Below are 27503 nucleotides of genomic sequence, written 5' to 3' on the forward strand. Positions count from 1 at the left end.
CAGGCGAAAGTCAAATAGTGAGTTAGCATCCAAACGTTCCTGGGTCATCTGAGGTCCTGGATTGATTGTTAAGGTTTCACTCCAGACCAAGTGGAGATCCACACATCACATGTTGTCAGCAGACAACTTCAGCCGACTGGACACTGATACACATCCTCTTCTCTCTCCTACTTCTTTCTCTCCATCTCACTCTGTTCTACCTCTCTCCTGTACGAGGAGCGTGGGTCCTGTCTCAGGTCAAGGGCAGGCGTGGGTAGCGGTGAGCGTTCAAAGTTGTCAATGGTTTCAGCTCTAAATGTCACCTGTTGCTGAGTCTCCACACTACAAAGGCTCTGGGAAGGACTGATAGAAGCCAGCTTTGCACAGCCTTCATCTGGCAGACCACCGACTGAGTTCAAACAGCCCGAAGGGGTGTGTGTGCAGAAACGGCACTCTAAATCAAATTGTGTTGGTCACATACACATATTTAGCAGATGTTATTGCGGGTGTAGCAAAAATAAAAAAATAAATACTGCAAAGTTGCTTAGGAGCTAGAAGCAGAGCTGCCATGTCTGTCGGCGCCATCTTGTCAACACAGACTTGTGATAAAAAGACCTGTGGATATGTAGAAAGGTTTTGCTGGCTGTTCTGCCTTTGGATAGGCCTGTCAACACACACACACTTCCTTTGCCTTCATCGTCAGCAGTGCGAAAGAGCGCAAACTAATTGAGTGATGGGAACTAGAAGCCTCTAATAAAAGGTGTTGAAAGAACTAAATGTCTTGGCAAAAGTAGTGAAGTAATTTTATTTGTTTTTTTTGATGTATCTACAACAACAAGAAGGACACAGGGAGGAAAAAAAAAACTGATGACTCGGTGAAAAACCCAAAACAAATGACATTTATTATTGATGCAAGATTTCCCACCTTCCCTTCCCCCCCCAATAAGCAACTTTTTAATCAGTCTCTAAAGAAACTTTATTACAACATAAAGAAAACGTACAAATAGGAAACGTTTTATTACTACACAAGACATTTAGGAGCGGAAACTAGCCTATCAGGAAATACAAAGCAAACCCAGGAAGCAGTTCTTCACAATGTTTAATCCAGATTGGCATGATACCGTGTTGCCCCATTAGATTATGTTCCCGCTGCTTTTGAAAAGAACCTGAATATGGCAATATTCCAACTAAATGTCATGGGGATCATTTATATACACAGCACTGCAAGAGAGTCCGAGTTCTCTTTCAGTTGGATCTTCAAATCAAAGTGGCACCCAATCGAAAAGGGGTTAACAGAATTTAAAAACACAGGATCATTGTAATGGACTAAATATTCTGAAAAACAGACGGCCTCGTATTCAATACTGCTTTGTCGTCAGAGAAAAACATGGTCTGCATCTCAATGCTAAAGTGGCTTCCTCTCCTCACGTCATCTCCACAGACCCATCTTCCACGTCAGTGCAGGTGAAGGGAGAGGAGGACGCTACTTCAGACTAGCGAGATGGATAAACCCAAGGAACAGAAAAATGTTTCCTTACCCACTGTCCCCTCCTTTCAACCCTCCCAGAATGAAACAGTATTATACATTACCATAGAAACACAGAAATGACCGACAATGTGACAACGTTGATTTTACATACAGGAGCGGCGTTTGCACCGGTGCAGTTTGACACCTCGCGATCAGAATGGAAGAACTAGGGCCAGGAGGTTTCCCTGAACAGGTCACAGTCAGGAAACAACTTGAAAAAGGTAGAGCCATAGAGAAAGAGAGGCCTATAGTGGCCAAAATGCCGTTTTAGCATGGGCAGCGCCATTGACGGCTTCCACCATACTAAAGCGGTCAACCGGATGGGGATTCCTATGGGTTGTAGCCTCAATGGCGCTGCCCATGCGGTCACAGATAAAGAGGAGTCCTCTTCCGTATGGGCAGAGTGGAAAGGTCAAATGAAGGTCATGAGTTTTTCCAGAGCACATGAAATGACAAGGACCACAGGAGGTTGGTGCACCTTAATTGGGGACGGCGGGCTTGTGCTAATGGCTGGAGCCCGAAATGTTACATAGATCAAACATGGTTCCACGCTCCATTCCAGACAATATTATGAGCCATCCTCCCCTCAGCAGCCTCCACTGACAAGGGCACATAAAACACTCCTAGCCCTAGTTATGGTAAGTAAATATATCTCACATTTTAAAAACAAACAGTTTCACGGTTCGCTTTCCAATAATTATCCTCTTCCAACAATAAACACTTTGCACTGGTGCAAATTAGGGCACGTTCCAAATGCCACCCTATTCCCTATGTAGTGCACTACTTTTGGCTTCAGTAGCGCACTATATAGGGAATTGGGTGCATTTCAGATTTGCCCTTAGTGAATATGGTTCAGAGTTGAATCTATACAGCAGTATCCCAAAATACACCAGAAGCCTTTCCCCCCCTTCACACTCTCTCTTCATATCATTAAGAACCTGTGTTTTAACATCTTTTCTCAATTCAAATACAGAAAAATCCTTAATAGAAAACAATCATTTTCTTTTCATCTATCGTTACTAGGGACAGGAGATTTCCCTAACAGCTTGACCTGGCCAGGAAATACTCTGGACTCTAAATGTTAGTTGTAGTTCCTAACTACATAATGATCTAATAAAAGAGGGTTCCTCCTGGCCCTAGTTGTGTCTGAGTTAAACAGTGAGGTACTGTAAAAACACACACTGTCTCTTTCAAACCAAGTTGGTCTGAATCAACTCATTTCTCAGTCATTGGTTGTGACGGAAATATCAAAACATGTCATGATATCAAAATTCACTTTACAGTATTTACAAAACAAACCAAAGACAGATGGAGACGTCACAAAAGGAGAGAGAGGTGGTTGGGGAGGGGGATGGTGTAGGTAGGCCGATTGGTTGGTTGTGTGTGTGTAAAGACAAATGTTGTCCTCTTGGGGGGGGGGGGGGGGAGCTTGCCAGCCAGTTACCATGGCAATTGCCATACCACCTCCTGATTGGCTCGGCTCTGTTACAAGAGTCCTTTAAGCATCCAAGCAGAATAATTTCACAGAAGGTCAGAAGAACTTCCCTCTGGGTAAAAAAAAAAAAAATACAATTAAAACAAAAACCAGACACTTCCAAGATGTCTTCCTCTAGGAGATGGATGCTGATTGGTGCAGAGTGATTCTCGGAGTGTGCAGATAGAACAGGTTGACAATACGTCTGTCTCAAAGGGAAATTAAACAAATAAATACAACTGTGCATCCTCTGCATGTTCAGGGTCACTTAGTCTACTACAGAGAAAACTCATTCACAGGGGGGATGGAGAGGGACATTCCAATTTAAAGTACCATGATGGACCAAGGTGCTGTTCTCTGACTGGGCAAAGAGGGGGCAGTAGATTGTGTATATCCTGTGGGTTTTCCTTAAGGAGACTAGTGAAGGTTGACCATCCTGTGAAGTTACTAACGAAGAGGTCATCAGTGGGTGCATGCCCTTTCAACAACAAAAATGAAATCCTACATTTTAAAATAACCAGAAATCATCATAACAATATTATTAAATCATAACAATAAAATATTATAAAAGAATAGCAATAATACATTACATACAGAGTAATGGAAAACATCACAACACTTTTGTTTTTTAAATGTATACACAGAGTGAGCGAGGGGGGAGGGGGGGGGGATGGGCGACACTTCCATGTCTACGTCTCAAATGACACCCTAATCCTCTAAAGTAGTGCACTACATAGGGAAAAGGGGATCATTCGAGATTCGTTCCCTGTTCCACCCCTGTATCCATTAGAAACACAATCAAATCCATTAGAAACAATAAAAACATCAAAATAAAAGTGAATGCCAATGTAATGTTTGTAGAGCTTCCAGACAGCTACTGACAGAACCCTACCATGCTGTGTCCTGAAGGGTGTCCATGTTATCCAGTCTCTCCATCTTTCTTTCTCTCATCCCCTCTCTCATTGTCCAGACCCTGACAAGAAGTCAGAGAGGCAGGGGGCGGGGTTAGAGAGTAGGGACTTCCTGTGTCTCTGTTTCCTGTCTATGCCACAGACAGCGTCGGGAAGCTCCGCCTTCACTAGAGGCCCAGCATGCCCCAGGGCTGTCCTAGAAGCCTGGGTAGCGGCGAGAGTTCCGAGGGGCTGGAGGTGAGGTGGGAAAGGCAGAATGAGTCCGATCCAAGGTGAGGGGTTGGAAAAATCCAGGTGGAAAGGTACAAAAACAACCAAAAGAAAATACAAAAATAAAGAAATTAAAATTACACACTCATCGTCATGTTGGGTGAATACTGTGAAGAGAGAAAGGGAAGGGGGGGGGGGGGGGGGGGAGTGGTAGACATGAGTGAAAAATGTAAACGCTACAACATTACATACCAGGTCACCCACCCTGGTTCTTGAGGGGTCAAGGTATAAGGGTCAGGGGTCATCGGCCAGCAGTACTCACACTTTCACTTTGGAATGGGTTGAGGAAGTTTCCACCCATCTCTCCATCGTCCCGCGGCGTCCCAGGAGGGTTGCTCATACCCCCCATGTTGTTAGGAGAGTTCTGGGTAGAGAGGGAGAGAAAGTAAGTAACTCTAAAAATATGTCGTACCACAAGTTATTTGACCAGCAGCACCAAGACATGTCCCTCTGACTGTAAACCCTGTCTGTTTGAGAGATTGAAGTCAAATGTTGTAGAAGAGGGGATTTCTATTCACCTTTGGCAACCCGTCCATGTCCCCAGAGCCTGAGAGACCATGAGAGAGATGAGATTCAAAACAGTTCATCCATGCATTGAACATTATGTCACCCTTACGACTGCATTATAACAGGTTTCATAACCCTGTCATAGCACCCACCTAGTGAGCCGTTCATGTGGTGAGGTTCCATGGCTCCCATAGCTCCCATCGGTCCATCAGGCCCCGGGCCCATAGGGAACTGGGAGAGAACACACACACAGAACATAAAGATGTCTCAGCGAGAAAGGGCAATACAACCAGTCTGAAGGTCCAATCTAATCAGCAGGGGGATAAAGTCCTACTGTATTGTGGTGTCACGCGGTGGAATACGACGTGTCATGTGACTCACGTTGGGTCTGTTTCCTCCTGGTCCTATAGGGTTCATCATAGTGTAGATGTTTTCACTGGAGTTGTTGGAGTCTGGGGGAGACAAACAATGGCACAACATTAGTCCACAGAGAGAGGAAACACAGTGTCTAAATATAGTACTCGTGCTGGGGGGGGGGGGACTTATTTAAGAGACGCACCACCTGGGCTGGGCATGATGGGAGTTCCGGGCGGCCCTCCTCCTCCTGGAGGACCCTGGGAAACAGTTCAAAAAGGTCAATAAGAACAGCGCACACAATTTCCCATTTCCACAGCTAAGGAACAGTTTCATAACTGACGTGTTATTGAAAACACTGACGGTTGGCTACTCACCACATAGTGGCCTGGAGATGAGGAGGAGTATTGTATCTGTGATGAGAGAAGGGAAACTAGAGGTTAGGGGGTCATAGTTACCGCCAGGAGAGATTCTCAACTAACCAGTAGTTCTTTCCTCCAGCAACAAGAGGGCAGTATAGTACATTTTCAAGCCACCTGTTAAATAATAATCATTGTAGTGAATCATCTAATCTATGGCAAATTGAGCGAGGAGGAAACAACTTACTGAGTTAGCATTGGGACCAGGCCACGGCCCTCTACCACCAGGTCCCCTGAGAGACAGAGACAGAGACTATAAGTATAGGGATACACTGCCATAAAACAAGAAAACAACAGTTCAACATTCATGATGTCGGGGCCTTCGATATTCAACCATGAAGCTGGTGCTACGGGATAGACTATATCTCCCTATGGAGGGAACACTTACATGTTCATCCCAGGCATAGGACCACCCATGGAGTTAGGAGGAGGTCGCATACCCCCGTAGTTCTACATACAGAGAAGAGATACACCGTGTTAAAACTATAGTGTGTGTGTGTGTGTGTGTGTGTGTTCGCACGCGCATACACTTACCTGTGGACCCATGGGCCCCATTCCTCGTGGAGCGTTCATTCTCATTGGCCCGCCCATATTAGGATGTCCTATAGGAGAAAACATAACAAGAACAGTCTTAACACCAACACACACTGGTAGTTAAAGACACTATGTGTCCACTGACAGAAGGTCTCATTCCTGTTTCCGGTCACAACTTGCAGACTTGTTTACGCTGCTGTGCGTTTTTGTTGCCGATCTTACTTTGATACCTGACGGTTTTTTACTTTTTCATTACCGTATATTTTTACTTTTTCCCCTCACTCAACTTTTTTCCTCACTCAACTTTTTTCATTCATCCCCGGAGGTTTTATCTGGACATGGTTCGTCAGGACTTCAAACAGCCGAAGCTAAGTAACATTAACATGATGCCTTCTAATTGCAGTCGTTGTACTTATAATATACAGGAGAACGATCGCCTTACGGCAAGGATAGCTGTGCTGCAAGCCCAGCTTCAGACGCGATCGTTAGGCAAGGGTAATTTCAGTGTAGGAAAGGATGAAACAGCGTCTGTGCCACCAGTAAGTACAGATAGTAACGTTAGTATAAACCCCCTCGCACGGTCCCCGCAGCCGGACATCTTTCTCATGGCTTCTGGAGGGAAACGCTGTAGGAATGCTCAACCGGTGTCGCTTATTCAGCCGACAGAAACTTTCAACCGGTTCTCCCCATTAAGCGAGTCGGAGGCCGAGACTTCTCTGGTCTCTACTCCTCCCGTTGTGGGGTCTGAGACGCCGACGGCTCCCACCATTAGCTCTGACAAATTGAAAACCCTAGTCATTGGCGACTCCATTACCCGCAGTATTAGACTTAAAACTAATCATCCAGCGATCATACACTGTTTACCAGGGGGCAGGGCTACCGACGTTAAGGCTAATCTAAAGACGGTGCTGGCTAAAGCTAAAACTGGCGAGTGTAGAGAGTATAGAGATATTGTTATCCACGTCGGCACCAACGATGTTAGGATGAAACAGTCAGAGGTCACCAAGCGCAACATAGCTTCAGCGTGTAAATCAGCTAGAAAGATGTGTCGGCATCGATTAATTGTCTCTGGCCCCCTCCCAGTTAGGGGGAGTGATGAGCTCTACAGCAGAGTCTCACAACTCAATCGCTGGTTGAAAACTGTTTTCTGCCCCTCCCAAAAGATAGAATTTGTAGATAATTGGCCCTCTTTCTGGGACTCACCCACAAACAGGACCAAGCCTGGCCTGTTGAGGAGTGACGGACTCCATCCTAGCTGGAGGGGTGCTCTCATCTTATCTACGAACATAGACAGGGCTCTAACTCCTCTAGCTCCACAATGAAATAGGGTGCAGGCCAGGCAGCAGGCTGTTAGCCAGCCTGCCAGCTTAGTGGAGTCTGCCACTAGCACAGTCAGTGTAGTCAGCTCAGCTTCCCCCATTGAGACCGTGTCTGTGCCTCGATCTAGGTTGGGCAAAATTAAAAATGGCGGTGTTCGCTTTAGCAATCTCACTAGTATAAAGACCTCCTCCATTCCTGCCATTATTGAAAGAGATTGTGATACCTCACATCTCAAAATTGGGTTACTTAATGTTAGATCCCTCACTTCCAAGGCAGTTATAGTCAATGAACTAATCACTGATAATAATCTTGATGTGATTGGCCTGACTGAAACATGGCTTAAGCCTGATGAATTTACTGTGTTAAATGAGGCCTCACCCCCAGGTTACATTAGTGACCATACCCCCCGTGCATCCGGCAAAGGCGGAGGTGTTGCTAACATTTACGATAGCAAATTTCAATTTACAAAAAAAAAAACAACAATGACGTTTTCGTCTTTTGAGCTTCTAGTCATGAAATCTATGCAGCCTACTCACTCACTTTTTATAGCTACTGTTTATAGGCCTCCTGGGCCATATGCAGTGTTCCTCACTGAGTTCCCTGAATTCCTATCGGATCTTGTAGTCATAGCAGATAATATTCTAATTTTTGGTGACTTTAACATTCACATGGAAAAGTCCACAGACCCACTCCAAAAGGCTTTCGGAGCCATCATCGACTCAGTGGGTTTTGTCCAACATGTCTCTGGACCTACTCACTGCCACAGTCATACTCTGGACCTAGTTTTGTCCCATGGAATAAATGTTGTGGATCTAAATGTTTTTCCTCATAATCCTGGACTATCGGACCACCATTTTATTACGTTTGCAATTGCAACAAATAATCTGCTCAGACCCCAACCAAGGAGCATTAAAAGTCGTGCTATAAATTCTCAGACAACCCAAAGATTCCTTGATGCCCTTCCAGACTGCCTCTGCCTACCCAAGGACGTCAGAGGACAAAAATCAGTTAACCACCTAACCGAGGAACTCAATTTAACCTTGCGCAATACCCTAGATGCAGTTGCACCCCTAAAAACTAAAAACATCTGTCATAAGAAACTAGCTCCCTGGTATACAGAAAATACACGAGCTCTGAAGCAAGCTTCCAGAAAATTGGAACGGAAATGGCGCCACACCAAACTGGAAGTCTTCCGACTAGCTTGGAAAGACAGTACCGTGCAGTATCGAAGAGCCCTTACTGCTGCTCGATCATCCTATTTTTCCAACTTAATTGAGGAAAATAAGAACAATCCGAAATTTCTTTTTGATACTGTCGCAAAGCTAACTAAAAAGCAGCCTTCGCAAATGGAGGATGGCTTTCACTTCAGCAGTAATAAATTTATGAACTTCTTTGAGGAAAAGATCATGATCATTAGAAAGCAAATTACAGACTCCTCTTTAAATCTGGGTATTCCTCCAAAGCTCCATTGTCCTGAGTCTGCACAACTCTGCCAGGACCTAGGATCAAGGGAGATACTAAAGTGTTTTAGTACTATATCTCTTGACGCAATGATGAAAATAATCATGGCCTCCAAACCCTCAAGCTGCATACTGGACCCTATTCCAACTAAACTACTGAAAGAGCTGCTTCCTGTGCTTGGCCCTCCTATGTTGAACATAATAAACGGCTCTCTATCCACCGGATGTGTACCAAGCTCACTAAAAGTGGCAGTAATAAAGCCTCTCTTGAAAAAGCCGAATCTTGATCCAGAAATTATAAAAAACTATCGGCCTATATCGAATCTTCCATTCCTCTCCAAAATTTTAGAAAAAGCTGTTGTACAGCAACTGACTGCCTTCCTGAAGACAAACAATGTATACGAAACGCTTCAGTCTGGTTTTAGACCCCATCATAGCACTGAGACTGCACTTGTGAAGGTGGTAAATGACCTTTTAATGACGTCAGACCGAGGCTCTGCATCTGTCCTCGTGCTCCTAGATCTTAGTGCCGCTTTTGATACCATCGATCACCACATTCTTTTGGAGAGATTGGAAACCCAAATTGGTCTACATGGACAAGTTCTGGCCTGGTTTAGATCTTATCTGTCGGAAAGATATCAGTTTGTCTCTGTGAATGGTTTGTCCTCTGACAAATCAATTGTAAATTTCGGTGTTCCTCAAGGTTCCGTTTTAGGACCACTATTGTTTTCACTATATATTTTACCTCTTGGGGATGTCATTCGAAAACATAATGTTAAATTTCACTGCTATGCAGACGACACACAGCTGTACATTTCAATGAAACATGGTGAAGCCCCAAAATTGCCCTCGCTAGAAGCCTGTGTTTCAGACATAAAGAAGTGGATGGCTGCAAACTTTCTACTTTTAAACTCGGACAAAACAGAGATGCTTGTTCTAGGTCCCAAGAAACAAAGAGATCTTCTGTTGAATCTGACAATTAATCTGGATGGTTGTACAGTCGTCTCAAATAAAACTGTGAAGGACCTCGGCGTTACTCTGGACCCTGATCTCTCTTTTGAAGAACATATCAAGACTGTTTCAAGGACAGCTTTTTTCCATCTACGTAACATTGCAAAAATCAGAAATTTTATGTCCAAAAATGACGCAGAAAAATTAATCCATGCTTTTGTTACTTCTAGGCTGGACTACTGCAATGCTCTACTTTCCGGCTACCCGGATAAAGCACTAAATAAACTTCAGTTAGTGCTAAATACGGCTGCTAGAATCCTGACTAGAACCAAAAAATTTGATCATATTACTCCAGTGTTAGCCTCCCTACACTGGCTTCCTGTTAAGGCAAGGGCTGATTTCAAGGTTTTACTGCTAACCTACAAAGCATTACATGGGCTTGCTCCTACCTATCTTTCCGATTTGGTCCTGCCGTACATACCTACACGTACGCTACGGTCACAAGACGCAGGCCTCCTAATTGTCCCTAGAATTTCTAAGCAAACGGCTGGAGGTAGGGCTTTCTCCTATAGAGCTCCATTTTTATGGAATGGTCTGCCTACCAATGTGAGAGACGCAGACTCAGTCTCAACCTTTAAGTCTTTACTGAAGACTTATCTCTTCAGTAGGTCCTATGATTAAGTATAGTCTGGCCCAGGAGTGTGAAGGTGAACGGAAAGGCTGGAGCAACGAACCGCCCTTGCTGTCTCTGCCTTGCCGGTTCCCCTCTTTCCACTGGGATTCTCTGCCTCTAACCCTTTTACAGAGGCTGAGTCACTGGCCTACTGGTGTTCTTCCATGCCGTCCATGGGAGGGGTGCGTCACTTGAGTGGGTTGAGTCACTGACGTGGTCTTCCTGTCTGGGTTGGCGCCCCCCCCCCCCCCCCCCCCTTGGGTTGTGCCATGGCGGAGATCGTTGTGGGCTATACTCGGCCTTGTCTTAGGACGGTAAGTTGGTGGTTGGAGACATCCCTCTAGTGGTGTGGGGGCTGTGCTTTGGCAAAGTGGGTGGGGTTATATCCTGCCTGTTTGGCCCTGTCCGGGGGTATCATCGGATGGGGCCACAGTGTCTTCTGATCCCTCCTGTCTCAGCCTCCAGTATTTATGCTGCAGTAGTTTATGTGTCGGGGGGCTAGGGTCAGTCTGTTACATCTGGAGTATTTCTCTTGTCTTATCCGGTGTCCTGTGTGTATTTAAATATGCTCTCTCTAATTCTCTCTTTCTCTCTTTCTGTCTTTCTCTCGGAGGACCTGAGCCCTAGGACCATGCCTCAGGACTACCTGGTATGATGACTCCTTGCTGTCCCCAGTCCACCTGGCCGTGCTGCTGCTCCAGTTTCAACTGTTCTGCCTGCGGCTATGGAACCCTGACCTGTTCACCGGACGTGCTTGTTGCACCCTCGACAACTACTATGATTATTATTATTTGACCATGCTGGTCATTTATGAACATTTTAACATTTTGACCATGTTCTGTTTTAATATCCACCCTGCACAGCCAGAAGAGGACTGGCCACCCCTCATAGCCTGGTTCCTCTCTAGGTTTCTTCCTAGGTTTTTGGCCTTTCTAGGGAGTTTTTCCTAGGGAGTTTTTCCTAGCCACCGTGCTTCTTTCACATGCTTTGCTTGCTGTTTGGGGTTTTAGGCTGGGTTTCTGTACAGCACTTTGAGAATATCAGCTGATGTACGAAGGGCTATATAAAAATAAATTTGATTTGATTTTGAAATTTGATGTGATGGTCTAATATGGATAACTCGATTCACTTAGCAAATGCTTTTATCCAATGAGACGGTCACCTCCACACCTAATCCACATATGGTCAGTCTGAACCTGGAAGGCAGGGTTAATGGCAGGCAACAGACTAAACTCTCCTCTAACCTCATTAACTGGGACCCCTGTTGGGTTAAACAGTAATCTCTAATCTGAATTTGTCATCTCTAGCCAAAACTCAGAGACCCACACTATCCTATCTTCTACCCAGAAGACCCCTAAATCTGTAAGGTCCTGGGGGCACCGGCGTTCTCAGAGAGGAACGCCACTTGAAAAACTGCAAGCTTACATAAACACAAGAATGAATAATGCGCGCACACACACACACACCCCTACCTTGTGGCCTGGTGGGGTCCATGCTGTTTGGCAGGAGAGGCTGAGAACCAGGGATTCCCCCTGGAGGCTGAGGGAAACAGATGGACGAGAGAAAGGGTGATCGTGAGTATGGATCACCAGCACATACTTACCTGAAAGTACATGTTCAGCTGTATAGGTGAGCGTGTGGTCCATACCTGATTTGGCATTCGGAGAGAGGGGCGGGGTCCACCTGGAAACCGTGGCGACATGAAAGGCTGAGAGAGAGAGAGAGAGCGCGAGAGAGAGTTTGTCATTCCCACTGCAAAGGAGTTGAGCAGACAGATGGACAGAGTGTGAATGGAGGATGTGGAGGAAGGGAGTGAGAAAATAGAAAACTAATACAATGAGCGGGCTCATTAAATGAGGTATTTTACAGAGGAAGCTTGTCTTCAAGGACGCAGGCTTTGCACTCATCCCTTAGCCTTACATGTAGTGCTACATGTAGAGCATTGTGTGTGTTTTGTCTGTCCTGTGCACATGTGCATCTGTGCACTCAGTGTATAAGTCCACAGTGGCTCATCTTTTGTTTTATTGATGAGGTGTTGGTGGAGTGTGTGTGTGGGGGCTAAAGCTCCAACCCCCCAGAACAGCTCCAGAGGAGAGTCAATTATTTATGTGTGTGTGTGTGTGTGTGTGTGTGTTACCTGTCCGTGTGGTCCCATGCCGTGGGGGGGCTGTGCGTGAGGAGACTGCTGGGAGCCTGGCGGACCCTGAGAGAAGAGAAGAGTGACATCAGAGAGAGGGAGGAGCTAACACAATTACACCTGCAGGAGCAAGCCAATCAGGGATGTGGAAGAGAAGCTAGGCAGTTGCCAATCAGGACACAAGAGCGGGAGAGGAGGCCGTTTTTCCTAATCCATGGTAAGAGGGTGTCTTCACCACTAGAGGGCAATGTTGACACAGCCAAAACACACAGCTCAGAACGACAGAGGATCAGAGGAGCCTACAGCATGTTTGGTCACTGTCCATCCCATACTGTTCAACATCAGGACATGAAACTAGACTGAGGAACTGCTTGAATGTGCATGAATGACTTCAGGTTTGTTTTGTGAGTCTTTATTATTAGCGAACAAACACCAAGCACACACACGATAATAGCAACACAGGCATATTTGCAGCAAACAGCTCATGCTAATGATAAGGCCACTTGTACAAAAAGGACAACACAAGCAAAGACACCCTCCTCCCTCACTTGTGTTATAAATAGCACTTCCGTGCCTCTCCTCTTTTCTCGCTCCCTCACTACTCTTGCCATCTCCCACTTTCACCTACTTCCTCCCTCCAATTATTTTATATATCTCTCTCTCACTCTCCAGTTCTCTCTTCCACTCTCGACAAACAATGAAGTGGTAGCCACAGAAACAAACACATTGAGGCCCATCTCTCTCCGTTGCACCTTATCATCGCTGCTGCCAAATGCCAGGGCTGTCCATCACGCTGTCTGGCTGTGTGTGTGTGTGTGTGTGTGTGTATATATATATATAGAGAGAGAGGAGAGGAGTGAGGGCTTATTGGAGATGGAGAGAAAGAGGGGGTGGTGAAAAAAGGAGTGTGAGGAGATGTAGGAAGAGAGGGAATAAAGTAATGGATGGTGAAGATGGAGGAGTGGAGGGAGGGATGACAACAAGAGGGAGTTTTACCATGCGTAAAGTGAGGGGCGAGGGAGGTAGCAAAAGACAGGGATGAATAGAGGTGTATTACCTGGAAGAATCCAGGTGGCATGGGTCCTCCTGGCATGCCATCATTAGGAGGCATGTTCCCCATCACAGGACTGGGGGCTGCTGCCGCACTCTGCAACACACACACATTAAAAGATGAAGCACACAATCACACACACAAACCATCCTAAACCCTGCCCTTTCCACTTTCTGTTAAACTGACACACACACACACACCTTGTCTTTATACATTTATGCTAATTCTGCCCATGAACAGGCCACTGAGTCCCTGGAGAAAACATAGGGTCTCCCTCCATCTTGCTCTCCTTCCCCGGCTCATTCCCCTTAACCCTCTCCAAACATCTATACTCCTCCTCTCCTCTCCTCACCTCCCACGGCCCTCACCTCTCCCCCCTCCCACGGCCCCCACCTCCCCCCTCCCCTCCCACGGCCCTCACCTCTCCCCTCCCCTCCCACGGCCCTCACCTCTCCTCTCCCTCCCACGGCCCTCACCTCTCCTCTCCCTCCCACGGCCCTCTCCTCCCCTCTCCCTCCCACGGCCCTCACCTCCCCTCTCCCTCCCACGGCCCTCACCTCCCCTCTCCCTCCCACGGCCCTCACCTCTCCCTCCCACGGCCCTAACCTCTCCTACCCTCTCCCTCCCACGGCACTAACCTCTTCTACCCTCACCTCTACCTCCTACCCTCACCTCTCCTCTCCCTCCCACGGCGCTAACCTCTCCTACCCTCACCTCTCACCTCTCCTCTCCCTCCCCCGGCGCTAACCTCTCCTACCCTCACTTCTCCTCTCCCTCCCACGGCCCTAACCTCTCCTCTCCTCTCACGGCGCTAACCTCTCCTACCCTCACCTCTCCCTCCCACGGCACTAACCTCTCCTACCCTCACCTCTCCCTCCCACGGCACTAACCTCTCCTACCCTCACCTCTCCTCGCGCTAACCTCTCCTCCCCTCCCTCCCACGGCCCTCACCTTCCCCTCCCCTCCCACGGCACTAACCTCTCCTACCCTCACCTCTCCTCTCCTCCCCCAGCCCTAACCTCTCTTCCCCGTCGCTCACTTCCTTTTGCTCACTCCCCCTCTCTCATCTCGATTGCAGTAGCTAGTCGAAGCTGTTGCTATGGAGACTGGTCCTTTGCTCCCTGTCCCTCTAGCATCCCCCTCTCAGAGAGAGAGAGCGAGAGAAGAGGGAGGTAGGAGAAAGAGACCGAGAGAGACAGAGAGTGACGAGTTTTCAGTAACAACCTCTAACCAGGCCCTAGCCACTTGTGTGGATATGAAATAATTGGATAGATATAGGCAATATGGTGAGAACTCCACCTATCATATCAGAGGGCAAGGTTCGTATAGAAATACCATTAACCAGGCAACTGGCATCATGCTTGACAGACAAAACACAGACAAATCCTAAATATCAATGACAAATAACTGTACATCAATACAGTTACATGGTTGACTATCACTCACCCACACAAACAGAAATACATGTCAACACACACCTTCCCACACACAGTGACAGGAAGCACCACAGGGGAAGGTTCATGTCTGGCTCAGCCTATAGGAATCCACCACCATGAGTAATTAATCAACAAATCAAAACTGATGATTTGATTGGGCGATGTGGTATGTGGCTCACCGATAGTGAATGGAATTGATCTATCCAGCCCACACACACACACACACACACAGAAATGGACAGATTAATGGTGCTCAACACATTATTGACCTTTTCAATGGTAAGACAAACAAGCACTGGAAGATGGAGGGAGAGAAAGAAAAAGGGAGAGAAGTGGTAAATCCCCCCAAAGAGAGATGAGAGAGTAAAGGGGGCAAAATGAGAGAGGGAAGAAGGCAAAGCGAGTTACAGGAGAACTAAATAATTAGTTTTCTATGGATTTAGAAAACCGCATGTCTGAGCCCACAGACACACACACAGAAAGAGATGCACGCTCCCCCTGCCAAAATGCTAGACATGGATATAGACACACCTTGTGTGTTTGAGTGGCCATCTGGTCCTCGAGACTGGCAAACTGGCACTTCACTCAAACAGTTGCCAGCCAAGGAAGACAAAACAGAACACACAAAGCATGCACACACACGGTTAACCAGCTCTCTCTGGCACTGAGGATGTGAAAGCCCCCCTTGCTCTGGGCCAGATGCCAGGGCTGCAACACACACCCACCCACAAATCCCTGGCTTAACCCCGGCCCAGTGCTGGGATTACGGGATTAAGACCTCCATTCCATTATCTCCACACACTGACGATAGCCACACACACGGGAAGAGGCGGGACGAAGACACACACACACACTTGGGGGCGGTCACTCACGTAATCATGGAAGGCCTTGGCCTCGCTGGAGTGTTCGCAGTTCTCCCGTCTGTCCGGCGCAGCGCAATACAAATCCCAGAATACACTGCAACGGGAAATAGAGGAAGAGGGTTCATGTCAGGGAGCACCTGATGAGCCAATAAAGGCGGTAAAGAGGTCAATCGAACTCCACCAAAGCAATTGAATTGCCATGGAAACGCATGAAGGACCGTGGGGGAAAGATCCCGACTCTCCTCATTGCCCCCCAGCAAAAGTTGCCTACATTTAGGCTATTTTTACATGTGTATTTCACACTATGTTGAGGTAGAAATCTCAATATAACGCTTGTATGGATGTCAACCAACACATGTTCATGTCATCGTTACAAATCAATGGCATTATATAGTTAAAAACAACTGGCCACCACCAATTTCTGTATGCTAGCTATGCTAACCAGCTTATACGAACGGGAGTTAGCATTTAGCAGTCACTTGTAAACGTTACTTGGCTTAAAAACGGCTAACATATATCCAACTCGGACTTAAGTAACCACATTGTGGGCTTGTTAGAACATGTGCCAATCTGCGCTCCACTGACTCCTTTACCACATCTATGTACAGTACATAAGTTATTCACCATACTACTCTCACTTGCCATCTATCACACACACGTATGTATCTGAGTGTAAATGGTACGGAGTGGTGATATTCTAATGGAATACACAAACGCGTGAACACAAGATGCGCAGGGCCGAGATGCTCACCACCACCATGAGTGTAGGAATCCAGGAGGCTCCCCTAAAGTAATATTCTTCTCCCATCGTATCTGAAAGAGAGAAGGCAACATCATGTCTAGTTCTAAACTCAGCAGGAGAGGAGACGGTCAGGGTGGGTGTGTCTAGAGTACATGTGAAACTCATTCCACTGAGGGCTGGGTCACACTCCCCCTTTGTACTTGATTGATGAATTAAGGTCACTAAGTAGTAAGGAACTCCCCTCACCTGGTTGTCTAGGTCTTAATTGAAAGGAAAAACCAAAAACCCGCAGCCACTCGGCCCTCTGTGGAATGAGTTTGCCACCCCTGGCCTAGAGGTTAAGAACACATAATCAGTCTGTCTCAGCCAGTCAACCCTGTCCCTCTTTCGCGACCGCGCTCTCTCCCTCGCTCTCCTTCTTTCCCTACCTCTCAGTCAATGCCCCCAGACAGTTACACCTCGTTCTACCCCTTTGTCAACGCCGTCCTTCCCCGTCGCTCTCTCGGTATCCCTCTACCACCATCTCTCTACCTCAGTCTCCCCCTCTTTTCCTCTGTCATTCTCCACCTTTCTCACTCTAGTCCCTTACTTATTGGGAAGGACCAAAGTTGGCAACCACCAGGCTAAAAGTAGGACGACGTCGGACAGAAAGGTGTGTGCGTCTTACCTCTGACAAGAAGGTCTGTGCAGACTTCTGTGCTCCTACATGCAGCAGGTACTCATATACGTACAACGCTAACCTGCAAAAGAGGAGAACAGGACTTTGCATTAGTAAAACTATAGAAAAAGCCATAGGAGTCAGCATTAGCAAAGATCTGGTTGAGGATTACACAAACCTACTAGAACAACAAGGCTGACTGTGTGTGCAGGGCCGGCTGCAGGCGTAAGTGGTCACTTAGGGCCCCAGGCCGCTAGGTTGTTTTTGGGAACTCAGTCGGGGCCTCAACTTACTGTTGTGAGTTAGAATAGTAGAATACACAAGGTGCAAGTTCGAAATTTGGTTATGCATCAGCAATCTCTCTTGTTATGTCAGTCACTAAATTACCCATGTTAGCTAACAATTTTTTGATTAATTTACCAATCTAGCCAGCTATCTAAACTTGTAGTAATCATGGCCAAATACCGACCAGGTATGTTCCTAGGGTCCAATTGATTTTGTTAGTCTTTCTCATTCAGATATCATTAAAAACCTTACCAGCCGGAGCATTCTAATTCCATAATAATAGTTAAAAAATGGTTTAAAGCCATAATAACACTGCCGTCCAATCACCAAATGTATTTCTGTAAACTGCCATTTACACATGATCTACAAGTAGATATATTAATGGTTTAGGGCTTTATGGGCGGGAACTTGTTTTTTTACTTCAATGAAAGGTCACGGAGCAAATCCTCCATTTGCCTCAGTGCCCTGGTAGATGACTGGAAGGAGAGTGGATCGAGTGCCATTTTGACAGCTTCAAAGTGGAAACCACCAGGTGGATCAGATGAGGTAAGAAAGTTGCTTCTCCCTCCGTTTCTGACATTTTTGGGGCTATTTCTTTCTAGCTGGCAAAACAAGTGAGTTAGATTTTCTGTGTACTGTCAAACATAGCTAAGTTTGTCGCTGGTATGGGCTAGTAAAAAAATAAATAAAACATCAGCAGGTAGACTAGCAGTTAAGAGCGTTGGGCCAGTAACCGAAAGGTCACTGGTTCGAATCCCTGAGCTGACTACGTGACAAAAAATATATTTTGATCTGCCCTTGAGCAAGGCAATTAACCCTAACTGCTCCTGTAAGTCGGTCTGGATAAGAGTGTCTGCTAAATGACTCCAATGTCAATTAAACCAGATTGACCACTGTGCTAACACTGGTTACACTTCACTTGCAGTGAAATATAATGTGAGCTTGCCAGATCAGGCTGGTTTAGGGATCTTAAGGAAATACAGTATGCTTGATGCCTGTCCCCCTGCCCCCACAGGTACTAGACACTCCCCCGCTGCCCAGTGTTGCTCCCCGGCCTTCCAACGCCGCTCCCCAGACCTCTTCCACCCTTGTCTCTCCCCCCTCCTTTTCTTCTGGTCCCCCCTCTTAACCCCCACTGGCCTTGCCTCCTAGTCCTACCAGACACCGGCTGCATACCAGCTTCCAGGTCCACCGCAGCTACTCTGAGATAGCCGACTCCTCTGCCCACCAGAGGCCCCCACCTTGGCTCCTCCATAACTCTCCCGTGTATGTTCCTCACCCTTGTATGTTGTCCTTTCCTGTTCCCATATATCCTGCATGCCAGCCTGCCTACATGTTTGAGACATGACTCTCATGGCCTTGGAGATGTAAAGGACATGTAAAGGCTAAAATAATGTTGGGCTTTTAAATTGTTCCCGTTCCGACTCCTCACGTGATTGGCCTAGTGTAATAATGTACAGAACAAAATGTAAGTTGTAAAAGCCAATAAATTGGTATTATGCCTTTATCATATTCTGTCATTCCAAATACATCTCAATGACAATATCCCTAAGATGAATGTTGTATTTAATGTTATCGCTATAATGGTGATAACTTCTAGTTTTTTTTTATAGGTTTGAATGAGAATGCACTCCCTAACGTTATTCTTTCAATAAAGTTATTGTCTTATTAATATTATATTACTTGTTTATGTCTTTGCTTATATGTCAGACTAAATGCCATTTGTTTTGGAGCAGATGTGTTAAATATACTATGCAGATAAGTGTCTGATCAAGGAAGATTCCATAGAATTCTTTTTAAATACCATTGGTCACTAAAACAACTTGTTCACAGTAAAAGGTATTTCTATTCTTATTTCAGATTTTCAAACCTTACAAAACAAGAGACTCAATATGCTAAGTTTTTCTCTAGCTTCATTAGAAAGTGTTGTAAATTGCAGTTATTTGGGGGGGGGGGGGGGGGCATAGATTTCCATGTAAGATTCAAATGACAGAACACCTGTGAAAATGTAAGGGCAGTTTCTGAACTTTCAAAATAGGTATCATGTTTTCATTATACTCATTAATGCACGCCGAGGTCATGATCCAGTGGAACATTCCGCTCAGAAGGGTTAACATGGCATAAGTCAGAAAGTGTAGAACTGCTGGAAATTTGCTTCAAAAGCTACAATATGTAACTTTTTGGGCGACCCGACAAAAGTCATAGAAACGTGAGTTACAGATCTGTCACTCATTGAAAGCCTAAGAAGTATCTGTTCTATGTGCACTATTTCGATGCTTCCCATTTAAATTGTATTTTTGCATCTTTTACTTTCATTTTTGTAACCAGTTTCAAACAGCTGAAAATGAAATATTTTTGGTTATGGAAACAATTTCACAACAGTCTAGATGGTACAATGATTCTCTACACTATCCTCGCTTGTTTTGTAAAACGGAAATTAAGCAAACTATTAGAATTAAGAGAAATTTCTGCATAGTGCCTCTTTAAAACAGCAAACATTTCACCATGGCAAAATGGGTAGAATTGCAGAAAACTGTAAAAACTTTTTTTCTACCACATGGCAAAATTTGTAGAATGGCATGAAATTTGATATAAAATTGCGATAATGTTCTCTTCGCCCCATGGCGAAGGGGTGGCAGGGTAGCCTAGTGGTTAGAGCGTTGGGCTAGTAACCGAAAGGTTGCAAGTTCAAATCCCCGAGCTGACAAGGTACAAATCTGTTGTTCTGCCCCTGAAAAAGGCAGTTAACCCACGGTTCCTAGGCCATCATTGAAAATAAGAATTTGTTCTTAACTGACTTGCCTAGTTAAATAAAAGGTAAAATGAAATGGCAAAATATGTAGAACTACAGAAAAATTGCTTTAAAACTGCAGCATTCTCTCTATACCACGTGGGTAAATGTGTCCGCTCAAATGTTTTGCCCGCGAGGTGGGGGGCCCCCCGATCAAATCTCGCTTAGGGCCCCCAATAGGCTAGAGCTGGCCCTGCGTGTGCGTGTCGTAGGTCAAAATACTATTTCAAATATCTGAATTACTTTCACATACATTTCAAGTAAATATTCTGATTTTTTTTATTTGAAAAGACAAGTAGTTGAATATTTGAATGTTGTGGGGAAATACATTTGTAAGGTATTGGCATGTATTTGAAAATTCAATAAACTTTTTGACCACATCCCTTTTGATTGAAACAAAATAACTTCCCATACATGTTTGACCATGACCTAAATGGTCAGAAAGTGACTTACACCAGAATACCAAAACATCCAGGAGATTACGGTGCTCAAAGTTGACCCATTTTACTTACCATGAGACAGCCATGTCTTCATCGCTAGAAAAGGTAAAACGGTTGAGCTTGATATCATTTTTTTTTTAAAACAAGTTTGTCAAATTACTTTATAATTTCTTGAAAAAAAATATTTTTTATATTTGCATATGTTGTAGCTTAGACCTTTCATCATCTGAGGTTTGTGTTGTGCCTGCCATCAGCTTGTGAATACAATAGAAGTAGTTGATTTGGCCCATATTATTTGAAAATATTTAAATACTTATTTTCTGTGTATTTGAGTAACAAAATATACATGTATTTGAATCCAGGTCTGGTGTGTGTGTGTGTGTGTGTAGTCGTAAGGGCTGTCTCACAGGACAGGATCATAAATAGCTGAGGGGTGTTCCCACCCTGTGATCACAGATAAAACAACTGGTAAGACAGGACAAACACACTGCCAGAGAAGAGTACGAACTCTCTTAAGAGTAGGAGGTAATTGTGAGGTTGCAGCTCTTCACACAGGCGAGCCTGTGATTTATGAGCCAGGACGTCAGAGGTAGTGGTTCTAACACACACAAATGTCTGCGGCTGCCTGGTGGTGTTGTAAAGTTTACTGTCAGTCTTGGGTCAGTTAGGCCTCTCACACACACCTGAGCACAACACAACACCACACACAAACTGATCAGCATTCACGGTGAATAAAGTAACGCTGCCAATACTTTCAATGCATTTTCCCCCCCAAAAGGTGTGGAAATGTAGCCAGGCCACTTAACATTCCTTCGCTTATGATACGTGCCATGGGATCTTTAACATCCCATCTGAAAGACGGCACGCTACACAGGGAAACGTCCCCAATCACTGCCCTGGGGCACTGGGATATTTTTTATTTTTTTTAGACCAGAGGAAAGAGTGCCTCTGCTTAGCTTCAGAGGCAAGCCAGAAGTGGGATGCATGGTGGGTAAACTTCCTTTACCCTCCACTACACCACTGACTTTGGTTAGTGTAGGTCTACTCTCTCACATACACACCACGTCTTCTCCTGGCCGTTTACAGAAGGCTATGGTTAACGATCAAACTACTTATCTCCCCCACAAGGGCACTGATGAAATGTTTATGTGTGATGAGAGGCCTGTCTGTGTGTGTGCAGGGTGGGGGGCTATGTGCACCTGGTATGCTGCATTATTTAAGCTCACGCATTGAGAGGAAGAGAGTTTCTTGAGCTGCAACACTGGAGAGATGTTTTGATGGGAAGGTAGTGTCTCTGCGCACACGCACAATTACTCAGTCAGCAAAGGGACAGCTCACTCCTTCCTCAGTCCCTTTCTCTCACATAAACTTCCCTCCTAATGTTCACCACCAGTACACCTGACATCCTGCCTGCGGCTGCAGACAAAACCCCTCTTTAAACATGGATCAGCCAGCCCACCGACACACATGCTCCTTCTCACAGACAGAAACACACACATGCTCCTTCTCACAGGCAAACACACACATTGCTCCAGCTCAGAGCGACCGCACGCACACACACCGCTCCGACTCACAGCACAGAGCAACCGCTTCCGTCAGACACTCAATAATTCAACACAGAAGAGGGAGATGAGGACTTGGAAGAGAGGAAGGGAGAACTGAGCATTGGAGAGGAGGGGAAGAAAGGAGAGGAGACAGAGGAGGAGAGGGAGGGGAGGTAAGGAGGCAGAACAATAGAGACAGGGGAGGAAAATCAACAAAAGTTTGCCTTCTGAGCTAAGCTATGGTCTGCCCTGAGCTCAAGTGCTGAGGTTGATTCATAAAATCAATTAGGCTAGATTGTAGAGATGAACATAATCATATCAAGCACAGCAGCGACATACACAGAAGGAGCAGACAAAATGTGTTGACAATGTATTTGCACATCCAAGGGACAAGGCTTAGAACCGTTTTTATTTAAATATGGACTGAAATGTGTGGGGTAAAGTATGGAAAAATAATGAGGCATCGGCTTTGTTGACATTTGGCAAGACACGGGAAAAAGAGAGCCATCTACAGATTGTCAGTAAAGTTCAAATAAATCAGTACGAATAGCCTAGTAGTTGTGGTGTTCACAGTGCATACTTATGAGTATCTGGTTCTGCAGGTTATACCATAGAAATGTGAAATCTCTTTAGAAACCAAATAACACATGTTGAGACAAACATGTTTAGGAACGAAACATAAATGCAACAACACAGTAGTAATGGGTGGATAAGATTAAGTTACTGTCGTACTAGTAGCCAGTTCAGCGGAACATCATCCTGTACGGACAAAACGGCATCCGTAGCTAGCAGACAAAGGGATAGGTAAGCTAACGCTATCTGAGCTAGAACACTACCTCGTTTATAACTCAACTATTCGGCTAAATGCTCAGCACAGTGGCCAATTTTAAATGATAGAAAACCTTGTTTTATAAAGGACACGTATTTTACTCTTTAATAAGGGCTAAACAAACTGTTTGGACACAAAGTTGTCATACTTGCCGCTAGCTAGCTCCTAGCCTACCTAGCAGTAACTCGCGTATGAAGGAACACATTCATACAACGTAGAGTGAGTTCGAATAGTTACTTTTTGGAACGTTGGACACTCCTTTGTTACATTGAAACAAAACCGGTTACATTGGTTTCAACTTTGTAAAAACTATCAGTCGGCTACGTTATTTCACCTTAAACTAATCCCAGGCTTCCTGAAACACACAAGCATCTTCACGAATGCATTGTTCCCAATACCCAGAGAGGTAGGAATTCTCTTTTCCACTCAATTCTAAAATGCAACATATTGCACAGACAGTTTTAAAACAAACGAATTTTCCAATGTTGTTTAATATCTCCAATGTCATACATGAAGTTAATAATATACTGTACCGGATGAGAATGAAACTAGTAGGAATGGATACCTTGGTTATAAGCTAACGTTTAGCTAGGCTAGCAAACAACCCTCAATAACTGCTTGCTTGTTAGGGAGGGCTACAAGACTTCACCGATGCAAGAAAACAACCTGAAAAACAAAGACCCTAAACAACTACGGAGAGCATATCGTATCCTAATCTGCACCCTCTCTATGACAACAAGCAAGGTGGTGTATGTGAGCGTTGGAGATAACAGTAGATATCCTAGCATTAGTGTCTCTAGCTAGTGTTTTTGTGACATTGTACTATTCCCACTTACTTTTCTCTTGCTTGGTTATCTGAGGGCACAACAGCACCTTTCCCCTTGGCGTACATCCTTGAAGCTGGTTTCGATACTTTTTATTCAGTCCGGTTCCGACACCTGTCAAAGAAAGCGACCACTTACGATCTCCATAGCTACACAGCAGTAGTGTTCTCTCTCTCTCTCTCTCACTGTGCCCCGGTGTCTTTTTTTTCTAGCAGGCTACATCCATCCTCAACATTGCCGATCCGAACAGGGGCTGCTGCCGTCGCGGGGAGCTTGAAACCGTCTGTTGGTGATCTTTTTTTTCAGTCGCTGTTCCAGGGTTTTATCCACGCTCCCCCTGTTATAGAATGGTGGGGGCTTCTTAAAGGGATATATACCTTTTTTGGTTTATTTGCCAAACTAAATGATGATAGACTGGTCAGTGTTCTTCATTCCTGGGCTTGGAGACCCACATGGATGTGTGCAGGGTTTTGATCAAGCACAGCACTAACATGCCTATTTTAACAGTACCCTACTGTGCCCACATGTAGCTGTATGCTCTGTAAGGTATGTTCCGGCCAGGAATGGTATATAACAGCTCTGTGTGTTCTGTTTAGATATAGTTCTATGGCTGTGTTTACACAGTAAGCCAAATTCTGATAATTTTGCCACTAATTGGTCTTTTGACCTATCACATCAGATCTTTTCACATCAGATCTTTTTCAGAGCTGATCTGTTTGGTGAAAGGACCAATTTAGTGAAGAAAAAAAGATCAGAATTGGGGTGCCTGTCTAACACAGCCTATGTGTCTTGTGGGGGAATTATTAATAAAATGTGTACATGTATACCAAGTATGAAGTTGAGGGATCTGTGTGTGTCCTGTCCCTTTAAGAATGTGTGTGAGTGCGGGCGCAGTGCAGTGGCTGGGTGTGTGTGTGTGTGTGCAGGAGGGAAGTGATCTGCTTAAATGTTGCTCATCTGTGGGAAGGACACACTGACTGCATGCATGTGTCATTTTTGGGGTTAGCCACCTCCACTGTTTTCTAAAGGACACACATAAGCAAACACATTGTCCAAAAAAGGGGGAAAGAGAGAGTGCAAAGAGCTAGGACACAAACACAGTCTAGCTAGGCAGACCTGTCAGTGTGCTTGTGTTGCTCCAATAGGGAAGAGAGTGAGGGAGAGTGTGTTTCTATCTACTCAGCTCTAGACCACAAACTCTATCACTGTCTCATCATAGCATCAGTATCGATTGGTCTGAGCCCACATACCTCTCAGAACACACACACTGTTAAGGGAGTGTGCCTGTGTGTGTGTGTATGTGTGTATATTTCTGATAGGGTAGGATGATTCGTTAGGGTAATTATAAATCAACTCCACTCCTGGAATTCAGAGGTATTCACCCTAATGTACACACGCACACACACACACATCTCACACACACTCCAAACAGGTTGTGTTCAATCGAGCCAGACCTGTATTTTCAATCACTCCAGAAGAGGACCTCTCAGAATATTACATTCACATGTTTCATTGCTAATTGAATGAGGCCGTTTGACTCACCAATTAGGCTGTTTGTTGGATTTCTGGATCAGTATTCACTGGATTCCTATAGATGGCTTCGTCTCAAAGACTTGGGCCCCGTTTCAATGCTGTAGTAAGAAAGAAAGAGGTTACTGGAACAGGGCTCTAACATGAGCGTGTCAATACCACAACCTAGCTAGTAGAGAGTGTGGGAGTTTCAGTAGTAGCACATTTAATCAATGTGGTTAACTATTTTGCTTCTCACACTTCCTGATACCTGATAGTTCTATCTCTCAGAATAGCTGTTACCTCTAACTACAGATCTAGGATCAGGTTACCCGACCTGACATTCTAATCATAACCATTAATAGGACTGAACAAGTGTCTGACCTGGGACCAGCTAGGCTGCGTTTACACATGCAGCCCAATTCTGATCTGATTCTTTTTCCACTAATTGGTCTTTTGAGCAATCAGAAGAATTGGCCTGCCTGTGTAAACACAGCCTTAGAGTTAAGGGAAATGTCTACCTGCTCCTGTATCTCTCTAACCTCTGTTTTCTCTCAATACTTTCTATTTCTATAGAAATGTAATCTCTCTAAAGATCATACTGCCTGGTTTCTCTACGCCCCTATTTTAACTGTCTGAGGGGAAAAGCAAAGACAACCACTGCCTCTGTATGACGCTGCCTCTCCTTGCTTTTTCAGACTCTTTTTCTCTCCTCTTCTTTCCTCTCCCCTTGTCTCCCATTCATTAATTATTCCACCCATCTTCTCCATCCTCCCAACTTTATTGCAAGCTGCAAACAGGTATATCAGTTGTAGGTGTTTTGCAACAATGTGTACCTGGACTGTATTTACACCTTACCTGCTCATGCTAATTACTCGCTAATGATTACCTGCTAATTACCATGTAAGTAAGGTTTTAGCACCACAACATATAGGTGGACCATATTTCCAGAAACTAAAATGGCAGGCTGCTGTTGTTTTATACTGAACAAAAATATAAATCACAACATGCAACAATTTCAAAGATTTTGCTGAGTTACAGTTCTTATAAGGAAATCAGTCAATTGAAATAAATGAATTAGGCCCTAATCTATGGATTTCACATGACTGGGCAAGGGCGCTGCCATGGGTGGGCCTTGGAGGGCATAGGCCCATCCACTTGGGTGCCAGGCCCACCTAATGGGAAGCCAGGCCCAGCCAATTAGAATGAGTTTTTCCCCACAAAAAGGGCTTTATTACAGACAGAAATACTCCTCAGCTCCCCCTCCCCTCAGACGATCCCGCATGTGAGGAAGACGGATGTGGAGGTCCTGGGCTGGTGTAGTTACACGTGGTCTGCGGTTGTGAGGCCGGTTTGACGTACTGCCAAATTCTCTAAAACAAATTAACGTTGAATTCTCTTGCAACAACTCTGGTGGACATTCCTGCAATCTGCATGCCAATTGTGGGCTCTCTCAACATTTGAGACATCTGTGGCATTGTGTTGTGTGACAAAACTGCACATTTTAGAGTGGCCTTTTATTGTCCCCAGCACAAGGTGCACCTGTGTACAGATCATCCTGTTTAATCAGTTTCTTGATATGCCACACCTGTCAGATGGATGGATTATCTTGGCAAAGGAGAAATGCTCACTAACATGGATGTAAACAAATTTGTGCACAACTTGAGAGAAATAAGCTTATGTGCGTATGGAACATTTCCGGGATCTTTTATTTCAGCTCATGAAACATGGCACCAACACTTTACATGTTCCGTTTATATTTTTGTTAAGTGTAGATATGAATCGTATCAGCGTGGTTGTAATCAGCCAGTGGAAAACAAAGGGGATCCAGAGGGAGAGAAAGAGAGAGATGTGGGAATTTGAGCGAGTTGACTAATATTCCGAGAGATTAAAGGAGAGAAAGTAAAAGAGAGGGAGAGAGAGATTGTGTGTGTCTGTATAAAGAGGTCAGACTGGGCTTATGAAACTGTCTATGACCTAACCTGCCCTATTTCTGACAGAACACAACTCTGTA

The 27503-nt window shown here is 45.1% G+C and overlaps 1 protein-coding gene and 1 long non-coding RNA gene across 4 annotated transcripts; one reads left to right on the plus strand and one right to left on the minus strand.

Moving 5' to 3' along the window:
* Window positions 1–770: 770 nt before the first annotated feature.
* Window positions 771–25662, minus strand: LOC106574508 (single-stranded DNA-binding protein 3). 3 transcript variants are annotated; one of them, XM_082962894.1, is made up of 19 exons: window positions 25523–25662; window positions 23993–24317; window positions 17277–17349; window positions 16619–16680; window positions 15877–15961; window positions 13575–13664; window positions 12518–12583; window positions 12029–12088; window positions 11853–11919; window positions 5977–6044; window positions 5831–5892; window positions 5630–5675; window positions 5401–5436; window positions 5232–5283; window positions 5051–5121; window positions 4822–4900; window positions 4681–4709; window positions 4425–4526; window positions 771–4123 (listed from the first exon to the last, which is right to left on the minus strand). In XM_082962894.1, exons 2-19 carry the CDS (start codon window positions 24046–24048, stop codon window positions 3941–3943), a joined length of 1287 nt encoding a protein of 428 aa, XP_082819020.1. In that variant the 5' UTR covers window positions 24049–24317; window positions 25523–25662; the 3' UTR covers window positions 771–3940. The 3 variants fall into 3 exon arrangements, with proteins under 3 accessions (XP_082819020.1, XP_082819019.1, XP_082819021.1); XM_082962893.1 differs by lacking the exon at window positions 25523–25662 and having other exon boundaries at window positions 5229–5283; window positions 23993–24781; XM_082962895.1 differs by lacking the exon at window positions 25523–25662 and having other exon boundaries at window positions 771–4269; window positions 5229–5283; window positions 23993–24300.
* Window positions 22516–24810, plus strand: LOC123727869 (uncharacterized). Its single transcript, XR_014380969.1, has 2 exons — window positions 22516–23562; window positions 23786–24810. It is a non-coding gene; the product is annotated as an uncharacterized LOC123727869 (long non-coding RNA).
* Window positions 25663–27503: the final 1841 nt, after the last annotated feature.

This window comes from Salmo salar, chromosome 16 (genome assembly GCF_965601325.2).
Source record: "Salmo salar chromosome 16, fSalSal1, whole genome shotgun sequence".
Taxonomy (NCBI): domain Eukaryota; kingdom Metazoa; phylum Chordata; class Actinopteri; order Salmoniformes; family Salmonidae; genus Salmo; species Salmo salar.